Raw genomic sequence first — 14817 nt, 5'->3', positions numbered from 1 at the left:
CTTGAGCCACCGCGCCCGGCCGAAAGAATATATTTAAAAAGGCTGGGTATGGTGGCTCACGCCTGTAATCTCAGCACTTTGGGAGGCCTAGGTGGCCAGGAGTTCGAGATCAGCCTGGCCAAATAATGAAACCTTGTCTATTAAGAATACAAAAAATTAGCTGGCCGTGGTGGCTCATGCCTATAATCCCAGCTACTCAGGAGGCTGAGGCATGAGAATTGCTTGAACCTGGGAGGCAGAGGTTACAGTGAGCCGAGATCATGCCACTGCATTCCAGCCTGGGCAACAAAGCAAGACTCTATCTCTAAATAAATAATAAATAAATAAATAGAATACATTTAAAGATAATAATTGGCCAGGTGTGGTGGCTCATGCCTGTGATCTCAGCACTTTGGGAGGCTGAGGTGGGAGGATTGCTTGAGGCCAGGAGTTCGAGACCAATCTGGGCACCACAGTGAGACACCATCTGTACAAAAATTTAAAAATTAACTGGGCATGATGGTGCATGCCTTTAGTCCCAGCTACCTGGGGGGTTGAGTTTGGAGGATCCCTTGAGCCCAGGAGGTCAAGGCTGCAGTGGGCCATGATCTTACCACTACACTCCAGCCTGGGTTACACAGCAAGACCTTGTCTCACAAAAAAAGAAAGCGAATAATTGTCAAACAGCTGCTTAGGCACATCAAGGATGCTTGCTGCTTAAGAAATCTTTTAAAATCTTTTCCATGAATTTCCTTCTAGTTGCTGCTTTGTGAGTGTGAATTTTTTACTTCTGTAGGGCACAAAAATGTGGGGCATTTGAACTGAATGCTTGGGAAAGTGTGATGGGCAGGTGGAAGAAGAATAGGGATGAGCTGTCTAAGTCCTCCTAGTCTGCAAGCTTGAGAATATGGCATCAGGAATATGTGGCATTTTGTCCACACACACAGTGTTGGCAGGCTACCAGCAGCCCAGCTATCTGGACTAGAGGTGATGGATTTCTGTAGAACGGAAGTCAAAAAGTAAAATTAGGAGGCAGAAATCTTCAGGGTGGCCATAAAGACATTGTAACTTGTCTGGAAATTCCAACCAACACTGTATGTGTATCCAATGACATACCAATAGACTGGCTTCATCTTCTTGGATGTGTAATAATACCTTACAGAATCATTTCTTTTCTTTTTCTTTTTCTTTTTTTTTTTTGAGATGGAGTTTTGTTCTTGTTGCCCAGGCTGGAGTGTAATGGCACGATCTTGGCTCACTGCAACCTCTGCCTCCTGGGTTCAAGTGATTGTCCTGCCTCAGCCTCCCGAGTAGCTGGGATTACAGGCATGTACCACCATGCCCGGCTAATTTTGTATTTTTAGTAGAGACAAGGTTTTGCTGTGTTAGCCAGGATGCTCTCAACCTCCTGACCTCATGATCTGCCCACCTTGGCCTCCCAAAATGCTGAGATTACAGGTGTGAGCCACCGCGCCCGGCCTCAGAATCCTTTCACAGACATCTCATTTCATCCTTAGAGCACTGTGAAAAGATACAGCACCAAATAGGTACCTGTTTCTACTGAAGAAGATGTGGCAGCTCAGGGAATTTGTGGATTTGTCTAAGATTGCCTGACTTTCAGGCAGAGCTGGGGCTAGAATGATTGTTCTGCTCTGTCCGTTGATAGAATATGCATAAGAACAGGCTTGATGGTGGCTGACCTTGTTTTTTTTTCTTTTTTTGAGACAGTTTTGCTTGTCACCCAGGTTGGAGTGCAGTGGTGTGATCTCAGCTCACCGCAACCTCCACCTCCCAGGTTCAAGTGATTCTCCTGCCTCAGCCTCCTGAGTAGCTGGGTTTACAGGCCTGCGCTGCCACGCCTGGCTAATTTTGTATTTTTAGTAGAGACTGGGTTTCTCCATGTTGTTCAGGCTGGTCTCGAACTCCTGACCTCAGGTGATCCGCCCACCTCGGCCTCCCGAAGTGCTGGGATTACAGGCATGAGCCACCCATGCCCAGGTGACTGATTTCTCTCTTTTTTTTTTTTTTTTTTAATGGAATCTCTCTCTGTCGCCCAGCTGGAGTGCAGTGGCATGATCTCGGCTCACTGCAACTTCCGCCTCCCAGATTCAAGCAATTCTCCTGCCCCAACCTCCCAAGTAGCTGGGATTACAGGTATGCGCCACCATACTCAGCTAATTTTTGTATTTTCAGTAGAGATGGGGTTTCACCATGTTGGCCAGGATGGTCTTGATCTCCTGACCTTGTGATCCGCCCGTCTCGGCCTCCCAAAGTGCTGGGATTACAGGCTTGAGCCACCGCGCCCGGCCCTTTCTGCCATTTCTAGGGCCAACCTTTTTCTTCTCCATGAATCACTGTCAATATTGGGAATTTTAAATACCTTTTTTTAAATTCAAAAGCCATAGTATGTTCCCCAGCCAGTATGTTAGAACACCATGCATGATCCCATGTGTACAAAAAGCTTTCTGGCTGAATTCGGATGTGACCTGAGATGGCCAAACACAGAGGTATGTGCTGGGGGAGTGAGAGAAATCTCTGGGCAGAACACAGGGCTGTTCCCCACCCAGGATATGGACCAACTATTTTAGGTTATGGTGACTAATTAAAGAAAATTGACATGCAAATAAATGAATAATTCTTAGAATCAGGATGTCTGGGTACTGGTTCTTTGGTTGGTCAGGTGAAATTCCATGCCAGGCCCAACAATTAAACTCTGTAGAGACTTTTTTTTTCCTGTTGTACCAGAACATTGTACTGAGGCCATGTTTGAACATTCAAACGATGTGTTGGGAAAATGCTGCCCTACAATGTTAAATTAAATCTTTTGGGGAGTCTTTCCTTTGACCAGTTTATATCTCTGTTTTAGAGGAGGGCTTCTCAACCAGAATGGGTTTGTTGATTTATTTTTATAGATCTCTGGTAGAGAAGACCAGATGGTGTAAGTTCATGGTGTAAGTTCATCATTCCTTCCCCTTATTGTGGCTCTGCTTAGGAAGAAAAAATCTTTGCCTTGGCTACCAAGTTCCTATCTATTCAAGATGCCACTGACAAAGAGTGAATCTGTGAATCACATGAATCTGGAATATCTGAAATATATCCAAACAAAAAGCACCTAGCCTTTTAATGACTCTCCGGAAGTCAGTTCTCTGACTGTAATTATCATCCTTCTGGGGGTATGTGGAAATTCTACACAAGCTGATTGGTGATATGTTGAGACGTGAGATCTGTATTTTCTAAGCAAAGTTGCCATGCACCTGATTGATTGGCTAGGTGCATCCTGGCGTTTGTCGTTTGTTGGTGTGGTCTGATAGTTGGTTTCACCACTGCTGGGTACCTAGAGTCATCACATCCATAGAGACAGAATGTAGGCTGGTGGTTGCCAGGGGCTGGGGGAAGGGAGGAGTGGGGAATTTGTTTAACAGATAGAGACTTTTAGTTTTGCAAGATGAAATGAGTTCTAGAGATTGGTTGCACAACAATGTGAATATACTTAACACTACTGAACTTTATACTTAGAAATGGCTAGGATGGTAAATTTTATGTTACCTGTATTTTAATACACACACACACAAAAACTTTGGGCCAGGCACGGTGACTCACACCTGTAATCCCAGTACTTTGGGAGGCTGAGGCGGGCAAATCATAAGGTCAGGAGTTCGAGACCAGCCTGGCCAACATGGTGAAATGCCGCCTCTACTAAAAATACAAAAAATTAGCCGGGTGTGGTGATGGGCGCCTGTAATCCCAGCTACTTGGGAGGCTGAGATAGGAGAATTGCTTGAACCCGGGAGGTGGAAGTTGTAGTGAGCCAAGATCGCGCCACTGCACTCCGGCTGGGTGACAGTGTGAGACTCCATCTCAAAAAAAAAAAAAAAAAAACTAAAAAAAAAGTAATGAGAGCTTACTTCAAGATGGCAGCAAAAGACAGACAGTGGAAAAAAGGCATTGGGGAAAAAAACCAACGTGCCTTGGTGATTAAAGTTAACTGAGTCAAGGGGAGAAGTCAAAGGTAACTATAATAGGCTTTTTCTATTAACACAAATAGGGAATGAGTGGTTTTGGGAAAGAAAGTGATGAATTATACCTCAGATATTATATTGTCTATTACTGTGGCCGGGCATAGTGGCTCACACCTGTAATCCCAGCACTTTGGGAGGCCAAAACAGGCAGATCACTTGAGGCGAGAAGTTCGAAACCAGCCTGGCCAACATGGTGAAACCCTGTCTCTACTAAAAACACAAAAATTAGTGTGGTGGCATGTGCATGTAATCCCAGCTACTCAGGAGGCTGAGGCATGATAATTGCTTGAACCTGGAAGGCAGAGGTTGCAGTGAGCTGATATGGCGCCATTGCATTCCAGCCTAGGTAACAAGAGCAAAACTCTGTCTCAAAAAAAAAAAAAAATTTGCCTGTAATGAGCCAGTACCCCCAGCTTTGTGCTCACTTTACATACAAAAATTATGTTGTTTACTGTAGAGCAAAAATTGAAGGGCACATTCAAAACTGAGAGGTAGGCCAGGCGTGGTGGCTTATGCCTGTAATCCCAGCACTTTGGGAGACCAAGGCAGGTGGATCACTTGAGATCAGGAGTTCGAGACCAGCCTGGCCAACATGATGAAACCCCATCTCTACTAAAAAATACAACACATTAGCCAGTCATGGTGGTGCACACCCGTAGTACAGCTACTTGGGAGGCTGAGGCAGGAGAATCGCTTGAACCTGGGAGGCAGGAGGTTGCAGTGAGCCGAGATCACGCCACTGCACTCCAGCCTGGGTGACAGAGTGAGATCCTGTCTCAAAAACAAAAAAAAGACAAAAGCAAAACAAAACCTAGAGGCAACAGATTGATAAGTGACACAGTTACACTGGTCAGTCTCTTTTGCTAATACCCATCGTCTTTCATTATTGAAGATTCATAACGTGTTTTCTTTCTTTTTTATTTTTTTTTGAGATATGGTCTTACTCTATCACCCAGGTTGGAGTGCGGTGGCATGATCTCTCCTCACTACAACCTCTGCCTCCTGGGTTTAAGCAATCCTCCCGCCTCAGCCTTTTGAGTAGCTGGGACAACAGGCACATGCCACCATGCCTGGCTAATTTTTGTAGAGATGAGGTTTCACCATGTTGCCCAGGCTGGTCTTGAACTGCTGACCTCAAGTGATCCGCCCACCTCAGGCTCCCAAAGTGTTGGGATTACAGGCGTAACCCACTCACTTGGCCTCAGTGTATTTTAATATTGGTTGAGACTAGCCTTGCTCATTGATCTTCTCTTTTAGGGTTTACTTGGTTATTCTTGCTTATTTTTCCATAACAACTTTCATTTTTATTTAATCCTGTGTTTTCTAGTTTTAAAGACTATTTTATAATAAATTTTCATGATTAAACTCTTGTGCTTAAACTGTTGATTAAACAAACAAACAATGAAGAGATGAATGAAGCAGAAAATGTGAGTTTCATGCCTCACATTCCCACTCCTCTGAGGTTAATATTTTCATATATATATTTTCAGGATGTATTTGTAATCTCATACAAATGTGTGTATTTTTTTAATGAAAATATTTAAATTTTTGTAGTTACACCTGTAGCTCTAACTAACTTGGCAATATCCTCTGTGTTTCTTTACAGCCATTATACTTGCCCACGAATCTTTGAGAACATTATAATGACCTTTGTGCCTCTTCTTGCAAGGTGTTTTCTCAGCTGTTATCTCAAGACATGGATATAAAAAATTCACCATCTAGCCTTAATTCTCCTTCCTCCTACAACTGCAGTCAATCCATCTTACCCCTGGAGCATGGCTCTATATACATACCTTCCTCCTATGTAGAGAGCCACCATGAATATCCAGCCATGACATTCTATAGCCCTGCTGTGATGAATTACAGCATTCCCAGCAATGTCACTAACTTGGAAGGTGGGCCTGGTCGGCAGACCGCAAGCCCAAACGTGTTGTGGCCAACACCTGGACACCTTTCTCCTTTAGCAGTCCATCGCCAGTTATCACATCTATATGCAGAACCTCAAAAGAGTCCCTGGTGTGAAGCAAGATCACTAGAACACACCTTACCTGTAAACAGGTAAGTCCAGTCTTCATTCTGAATTATAGTTCCTGGCCATTTCTCAAATCACTTTATGGTTTAGTGAGAAGGAAATAATATGTTAGACAAGGTCTTTATTTTAATTTTAATTTTTATTTTTTTGAGATGGAGTCTTGCTCTGTCGCCCAGGCTGGAGTGCAGTGGCACCATCTTAGCTCACTGCAAGCCCCACCTCCCGATTTCACGCCATTCTCCTGCCTCAGCCTCTCGAGTAGCTGGGACTACAGGTGCCCATCACCACGCCTGGCTAATTTTTTGTATTTTTAGTAGAGAGGGGGTTTCACCGTGTTAGCCAGGATGGTCTTGATCTCCTGACCTCGTGATCCACCCGCCTTGGCCTCCCAAAGTGCTGGGATTACAGGCGTGAACCACTGTGCCTGGCCTAAGTTCTTTGTTTTATTAATTACATAGTTTACTTAGAGCACCCAAAACACAGGATGCCCTGTTCTATTCTGATACTTTAGTTCTCATTAAAAAGTGGTATGTGTACATCAGTGTTGTGGGGAGAATTTGCTATCATGACTATTGTCTTTATACAGTAAAGACTGAACTTAAGTCACTCTTTTTCTTTTTTTGAGACAGGGTCTCGCTCTGTCACTCAGACTGGAGTACAATGGCGCGATCTCGGCTCACTGCAACCTCCACCTCCTGGGTTCAAGTGATTCTAGTGCCTTAGCCCCCTGAGTAGCTGGGATTACAGGTGCATGCCACCATGCTTAGCTCGTTTTGTTTTTGTTTTTTTTTTGTATTTTTAGTAGAGACAGGGTTTCACCATGTTGGCCAGGCTGGTCTTGAACTCCTGACCTCAAATGATCCGCCTGCCTTGGCCTCCCAAAGTGCTGGGATTATAGACGTGATGAACAACTGCGCCTGGTCTGAACTTAAGTAACTGTTAACGGAGTTATTTGGATTTGAAAAATGATTTTTACTTTACTTTCAGTTTTAGAGTCGTCTTATAGTGAAATCACAATTTAATGTTAATGACAAATTGTTTCCAGGATAAAAGTAACTGTGGCAGTGTTACAACTTAAATGAAATTCTAGACATGCAAAGCCTGAAAAGACAGATGATTGGTATAAGCTTTTTAACCATGAACTAAAATAATAACATTATATAAAGATTGGTAGAAACTATTGAAGTATAGGCTTCAGTTAACATTCCCTGAAGTTATAAAGGATATGTGTACTCTTTAAATGCAAGGTAATGTTATGGGTTATTTCCATCTAATTATTAACATTTCTAATGATAATAGGTATGAAGGGAAGGGATGGTATAATGAGAAAGGAGAGGGGGAGGGAGATAAACATCTAAAACAAAGTACTAAGGGCATATTGGATATTGAAATTTGTTACTTTCAAATATTATCATAAAACTTTGAGACGGTAACATTGCACCATAATTCTTTTTTTCCTTCTTTTAAAAACATTTTACTCATTGGTAGAATAAAGAAGAGAATATAAACATTGTGGATAACTTTTTTAAAGTAATGGGTTTTTTTTTCTTCCTTCTTTAAAGGAAGACATATTTTGTTTCTGAGCATGAATTATAATCAAAGTTCTGCTAATTTTGGGGCAAATTAATCCATGATATAATTATCTTCATTTATAAATCAATAATACCTTCACCATTCTCTTTCTAAAAGAACCATGCCTGGCAACATCAGGAACTAGCCAGATGTGTTTTGGGGCCTGCCTGGGGCTCCCTTGCTAGACTCTCTGTTCCTTTATGAACCTCAAGCCTCTGCTTCCTTCCAAGCCTTTCCAGGCCAGGTACTTGCTTGTTCTCTCTCTTCTCTTCTCTCTTCTTTTTTGTCTCTCCCTTTCTCTTCTCGTCCCCCTTTTTCTTGTCTCCCATTCATCTCAAGGTAACTTAAAGTCCATTTGTTACTCCTCTTAAAATTATTTTTATTTTATTTTTTTGAGACAGAGTCTCTGTTGCCCAGGCTGGAGTACAGTGGTGCAATCTTGGCTCACTGCAACCTCTGCCTCCCGGGTTCAAGCAGTCTTCTGCTTCAGCCTCCAAAGTAACTGGGATTACAGGTGTGTGCCATCATGCCTGGCTAATTTTTGTATTTTTAGTAGATACAGGGTTTTACCTTGTTGGCCAAGCTGGTCTCGAACTCCTGGCCTCAGGTGATATGCCCACCTTGGCCCCCACAATGTGCTAGGATTACAGGCATGAACCATTGCTCCCGACCTGAAAGTTATTTTAAATCTAGACCTTTATCTGAAATTGCAGAGAGTGAGATGTTTGTTCTCCATTTAAATGGGAACCTAAAATGTCTGAAGGGCTGCTTAGCAATGCTGTTGGGAATGGCTGATGTTTGAAAGTGGTTGTGTCCCTTCAGGCCCACCTATGCAGCGTTTGTGAACTCGAGTAACTACAGAAGACCAATGCATATCCTGCCTATGGTTCAGACCTGTGGGTAAGATTTGATCTAGCCACTCCTTTCATTACACTTAGAGATGGACCCCCCACCCCATGGCTATGACTGGTCTTCTGCAGTGACAAATGCTCATCAGCATCACGTGGATAGGCATAAACTCACCTACCCACTTTCAAACATTAGTCATTCCCCACAGCGTGGCTCTTTGAAGATATGGTATCAGTATCAAAAGCTTTGCTCTATCAGATTTCCGGGAATATATTTACCATGAACCCTGGAGGAAAAAGAGATTAAATTAGGCAATGTTCATGCTATTTTTTTTTCCCTAGAAAGCCTTTTTTTCCCCTTTTATGCTCTGTTCAATGGATATTTTCTTTGCTCCCTAGAGAGACATTGAAAAGGAAGGTTAGTGGGAACCGTTGCACCAGCCCTGTTACTAGTCCAAGTTCAAAGAGGGACGCTCACTTCTGCGCTGTCTGCAGTGATTATGCGTCGGGATATCACTATGGAGTCTGGTCGTGTGAAGGATGTAAGGCCTTTTTTAAAAGAAGCATTCAAGGTACAAGAGAATTGTTAACTGCTTTAGTTTCCTACTTTTGCTTTCAAACAATTTTGCAGAGATGACTTGGCAGAAATGTCACCACTGGCCTGTTTGGCACACAAAGTATTTGATGAGCAGTTCAGAAGATCATGTGTGTTTGGGAGTGGGTTGGGTGGTGGGGTGGAATTGCAGATTTCTACCCCAGAACCCCAAAATTATACAGCCAACTCGAATGGGTCTTACTCCTCTTTCACTCACATGGGTGTTGGATAGAAGGTGTCGAGTTACAACCTTGTAAAGGTGTCTCTTGGAAAAAATATGCTCACAAGGAGTCGCAAAGATTGTTTCTTTCTTTTACTTAAATTTAATATATAGCATGCTTAACAGTCATGATGGTGGGCTGGCTCCTGAGGAAGAGAGAATAAACACATTTTATGGAAATGGTCAGAAATCAGGAATTCAGCTGCAGTGGACTTTGAGAATTGATTAGACACATTTCTTCCCCCAGTCTAGGAGGGTCTCAGTTCACGATCACCTTGTTTTCTGAGCTGAGTTTAGATTTTTTCCCTAACTTTCTCTAAATTCCTTCTGGACTGTTTTTTTTTGTTTGTTTGTTTGTTTTAATCAACTTGTTAATGAAAATCAAACTCTGTAAAATATTTGAAGAGATTTATTCTGAGCCAAATGTGAGTGACAAGTGGCCCGTGACACAGCCCTCAGGAGATCTGAGAACATGTGCCCAAGGTGGTCAGGCCACAACTTGGTCTTATACATTTTAGAGAGACATAAGGCATTAATCAACGCATGTAAGATGTACATTGATTCAGCCTGAAAAGGCAGGACAACTGAAAGCAGGGGCTTCCAAGTCACAGGCGATTCAAAGATTTTCTTGGTTGGCAGTTGGTTGAAAGAGTTATTATCAATAGGAAGCAATGACTGGGTTACAATAAGGGATTGTGGAGACCAAGGTTTTGTCATGCAGATGAAACTTCCAGGTAGCAGGCTTCAGAGAGAATAGATTGTAAATGTTTCTTAGGGGACTTAAAGGGTCTGTTCTATCAGTGATTCCAAAAGGGAGAAGGGTATAATGAACCATGTCTGGCTCCCTCTTCCCATCATGGCCTAAACTTATTTTTTGGGTTAACTTTGTAATGCCCTTGGCCAAGAGGAGGGACCCATTCAGATGGTTGAGGGGCCTTAGGATTTTATTTTTTGGTTTATAAACTTCAAATTGCGCACCCCTGATTTCAAGGCTGGTCAGCCCATCTCCCTGCATGTGTCCTTGCTACACTCTCTCTCCCTTGCCAGCCCTGATTTGTTGAAGTCACTTTCTTGCTTACTCTTGTTTTCTCTTTTTGCCTGTCCCTCAATCACCCCCTCCCAGGCAACACCCTACGTTTCCATCTGAAAGCTCCCTTCCTTTTTCTGTCAAAGCCCCAGCTCTTTGTTCTTTGCCAGTTAAGAAAAGCAGCGTTGAGGGAATTCGTAGTGTGCAAATGGCAAATAGCAATTTACTAAATTAACTCACCAACTGATAACTCTAGATTAAGAGGATGTTTTACCTCAATCAGAGAAATACTGATAGAATCCAGGATATGGTGAGGAGTGAAATGTTGGTAAAGAGTCACCTTCCTGCCTGTCCCCTGAAATTCACCCTGTATGAATGGGAGCCTCTTTGTCCCGGATTTTATACTTATTAGCTCGGTGACTTCACCTCCCAGCCGATTTCCTTCTCTGTGAAATGGAGATACTCATAGGGATTTTCTAAAGATGAAATGAGGTTGATTGATATGAAAACATATTCAGTGCTCAAATATTTTATCTGTGACAACTATAACAGTAGATTATAAGGCCAGGTCCAGTTTCTTGCTATATGATAAGAACAATCTGGATTTTCTGAAATTCTGAACTTGATATGATGACTATTTTCTATCTTGCTGAGGTTCTAGGATTTTACCCCTTAAGAACATTTGGACCTATTACTACTAACCGTATCTTTTAAAAAGAGATCCTTCTTTTTTTTTTCTGTTGGGGAAACATCTGTCTGCTTGAAACATCTTTGACCCCTGAGACTACAGCTAATAACAGTTGAAAGTAAATTTCCTTGCTTCTCTGTGTTGTTTCTTCCTTCCTGCTGTATCAGACAGGAATGTCAAATTCTAAATGTGCAAAGAGGAAAGAGTTAAAGCTCTTACAGTTGTAGTGCATAAATGATCCTTTCTTTGCACTGCAGTAACTGAAAGTGGCCACTCATTTTTTAAAATTGTCTCAAATAGGCCAGGACGGTACAGTACTGAGAAATTCCTTGCATTTTTTTCTTTTCTTTTTTTTTTTTTTTTTGAGACGGAGTCTCTCTCTGTCATCCAGGCTCAGTGCAGTGGCACAATCTCGGCTCACTGCAAGCTCCACTTCCCGGGTTCATGCCATTCTCCTGCCTCAGCCTCCCGAGTAGCTGGGACTACAGGCACCTGCCACTGTGCCCGGCTAATTTTTTGTATTTTTAATAGAGACCGGGTTTCACCGTGTTAGCCAGGATGGTCTCGATCTCCTGACCTCATAATCTGCCCACCTCAGCCTCCCAAAGTGCTGGGATTACAGGCGTGAGCCACCACGTCTGGCCCATTCTTTTATTTTTTATGATTTTGAACTTGTCTTGCTAACTTGATTTATAAGCTAATTGACCATATCTTAGTCATGTATCTGTCCCCTTCACTGTACAAATGCACTGAAAGCTGTGTTGTGCTTGCTGTTCCATTGATACTTTGTTGGCTTCCTCACACAATGAGTTGCCATCAGACTGATAAGTGCTGCTGTTTCTCTCCTGGGTTATGGAGCACAGAGGAAGGAGAAAATAGGGAGAGCGACCTCATCACTTTGTCTGGTCCAGATGAAGGCGCGGCTTATTTTTCAAGCTTATCCTTTCCTTTTTGTTCTCTTTCCTGTTGGTGTTCCTTTAACAAATATTTGTTGAGCACTGTACTGGGCTCTATGGATACAGTGGTGAGCAAGACAACAGATTATAGATTCCATGAGGACCAGGGTTTTTGTCCATTTTGCTCACCAGTAGCACTTAACAATTCCTTGCATATGATTTTTCAAAATTAATTGGGCTTATACAGAGTTCTGTATCCTTTTTCACTTAATATTGTCTTATAAGCATTTCTGTGGTTAAATTTCCAGAGACTTTTTTCACAACTGTGTAATATTCTATCTTATCAGATTTATTTAACTCTTTATTGTTGAAGACCTTATCAATTATTTTCAGTTTTTTAAACAATGCTGTGGTTAATTTATTTGTTAATGAAGTTTTGAAAAAATCTCTAATAGTTTCTCTGGATATATTTTTAGAACAAATCTGTGGGATCAGAGTATATTAATGTTTAAAGTTCTTGACAGATGTTTTCAAGTGTTCAAGTCTCAAGAAGGTTGTACAGACTTGCTCTTCTGCCAGCAGCATGAGTGTCTCTTTTACCAACCTCTTGGTAGCATTGACTCTTATCAAAAAGAAAAAACCTTGCTACATTGGTATCTTGTGGTTTTAATTTGCTTCTCTTTATTAGTGAGGTAAATGTTTTCTCATAAATTTATCTGTCATTTGTATTTTCTGTTTTATCTTTTTTATTCAGAGCTTTTGCCCATTTTTCTATGGGGTTCTGACATTTTCCTTTTAAATTGTGTGCTTCATATATTAACCTATTATTACATGTATGACAAATATTTTTTCCACTTGACTCTGATTTTGACATACAGAAATATTTAATCTTTAAATAGTCAAATATTACCAACTTTGATAGTTTTGTATATAGTTTTTAAGCCTAAAAAGTCCTTTCACACCCAGGCATTATATAAACTTTTGCCTATGTTTTGTTATTTAATAGTTTGTTTTTACATTTTATTATTTAATTCAAAAGGAATTTATTTTGGCATACTGAATGAAATAATCAAATGTATTTATCTCTAAATAGTTAATTTTCTCCACATCATTTTACTGAATAAATCCATTCATTTTTCATTGATTTTTAAAATATGGGAGTCAATTTTAAAAAGTTGAGTTTGAGATACAATTTGCATACGATAAAATTTACCTATTTTAATTATATGGATTTATGAGTTTTGAAAATATGTGTAGTCATGCAACCACCACCATAATTAAGATGGGAATTTATTATCACCCCCCAGAATTCGCTTATGTCCACTGCAACCCATGTCTCCTGAATTTCCCTGGCCCTGGGAATCACTGGTCTGTTTTCTGTCCCTCTAGTTTTGCCTTTTTGAGAATGTCATACTGTATTTCAATTTGGCTTTTTACTTATGATACTTTTGAGATTTATCTGTGTTGTTGCATGTATCAGTAGTTCATTCCTTTTTGTTGCTGAATAATATTGCAATGTATAGATATATCACTGTTCATTCATTCATTGGGATTGTTTAAAGTTTTGTGCTATTTTGAATAAAACTGTTATGAGCGTTCATGCATATCTCTCTGTGCAGACATATGATTTTGTTTCTCTTGGGTACCTACGTGTAAAACTGCTGGTTGTATGATAAGTATATGTTTAACTTTATAAGAAACTAACAAATTGTTTTCCAAAGTGGCTGGACCACTTTGCATTCTTGACAACAATGTATGAGAGAGTTCCCGTTGCTTTACATCTTTGCCAAAACTGGATATTGTCAGTCTTTTCAATTTTTGCCCTTTTAATGGTATGCAGTAGCATCTCATTGTGGTTTTAATTTCCATTTCCCTGATGATGATTTTGTGCATCTCTTCATGTTTCCATTGGATTTTGTTTCTCTACGTATGTATAAATATGATATACAAAGTTCTTATGTATACTAGCATTTTATTCTGACTGTTCCATCGATCTCTCTCTTCATTCTTGTATAAGAACTATTTTACATGATTCTACATTATTTGAACTATTATAGTGTTATAATGTATATAACACCTGCTGGTACAAGTTAAAAAATGTCCTAGCCATTTTCTCTTGTTTTTTCATAGGAATGTTAGAATGATTTTATTACATGATCTTTCATCTTTAAACTCAAGGATAAGAAAGAAACAAAATTCTAAAAGCAGCAAGATAAACCTGTCTCTACTAAAAATACAAAAAATTAGCCGGACGTGGTGGCAGGCACCTGTAGTCCCAGCTACTTGGGAGGCTGAGGCAGGAGAATGGCATGAACCTGAGAGGTGGAGCTTGCAGTGAGCCGAGATTGCCACTGCACTCCAGCCTGGGTGACAGAGCGAGACTCTGTCTCAAAAAAAAAAAAAAAAAAAAAAAAAGAAACAAGTAACGTACAACAGCACTCCAACATCTGGCAGCAGACTTTTCAGTGGAAACCTTACGGGCCAGGAGAGAGAGGCATGACATATTTAAAGTAATAAAGGAAAAAATTTTTACCCTGTAATAGTGTATCCAGTGAAAATATCTTTCAAGCATGAAGGAGAAATACTTTCCCAGATAGACAAAAGCTAAGGGATTTCATCAACACTAGACCTGTCCTACAAGAAATGCTAAAGGGAGTTCGTCAGTCTGAAAAAAAAAGATGTTAATGAGCAATAGGAAATCATCTCAAGGTACAAAACTCACTGGTAATAGTAAGTACATAGAAAACCACAGAATAGTGTAACACTGTTAATTGTGGTTTGTAAACTACTCATATATTGAGTAGAAAGCCTAAAGGAAGAACCAATGAAAAACAGTAACTATAACAACTTTTTTTTGAGACAGAGTCTCACTCTGTCATCCAGGCTGGAGTGCAATGATGCAATCTTGGCTCACTGCAACCTCCAACTCCCAGGTTCAAGG

At 40.8% G+C, this 14817-nt stretch overlaps 1 protein-coding gene across 6 annotated transcripts in view; it reads left to right on the top strand.

Annotated features, from left to right (window-relative positions):
• The window catches only part of ESR2 (estrogen receptor 2 (ER beta)), a 68880-nt gene that overhangs the window by 3956 nt on the left and 50107 nt on the right, over positions 1-14817 (top strand). For 4 of the 6 annotated variants that reach the window (XM_011978292.1, XM_011978291.1, XM_011978293.1 and 1 more), the window contains exons 1-2: positions 5282-6056; positions 8850-9022. In XM_011978292.1, coding sequence (XP_011833682.1) covers positions 5695-6056; positions 8850-9022 — 535 coding nt within the window. In that variant the 5' untranslated portion in view covers positions 5282-5694. Of the gene's footprint in view, positions 1-5281; positions 6057-8849; positions 9023-14817 lie in introns of those variants that run through there. The other 2 variants (XM_011978294.1, XM_011978290.1) reach the window with 1 other exon arrangement.

Source organism: Mandrillus leucophaeus, unplaced genomic scaffold, assembly GCF_000951045.1.
Source record: "Mandrillus leucophaeus isolate KB7577 unplaced genomic scaffold, Mleu.le_1.0 Scaffold192, whole genome shotgun sequence".
NCBI classification, from domain to species: domain Eukaryota; kingdom Metazoa; phylum Chordata; class Mammalia; order Primates; family Cercopithecidae; genus Mandrillus; species Mandrillus leucophaeus.
This window is presented reverse-complemented; position numbering and strand designations above follow the sequence as displayed.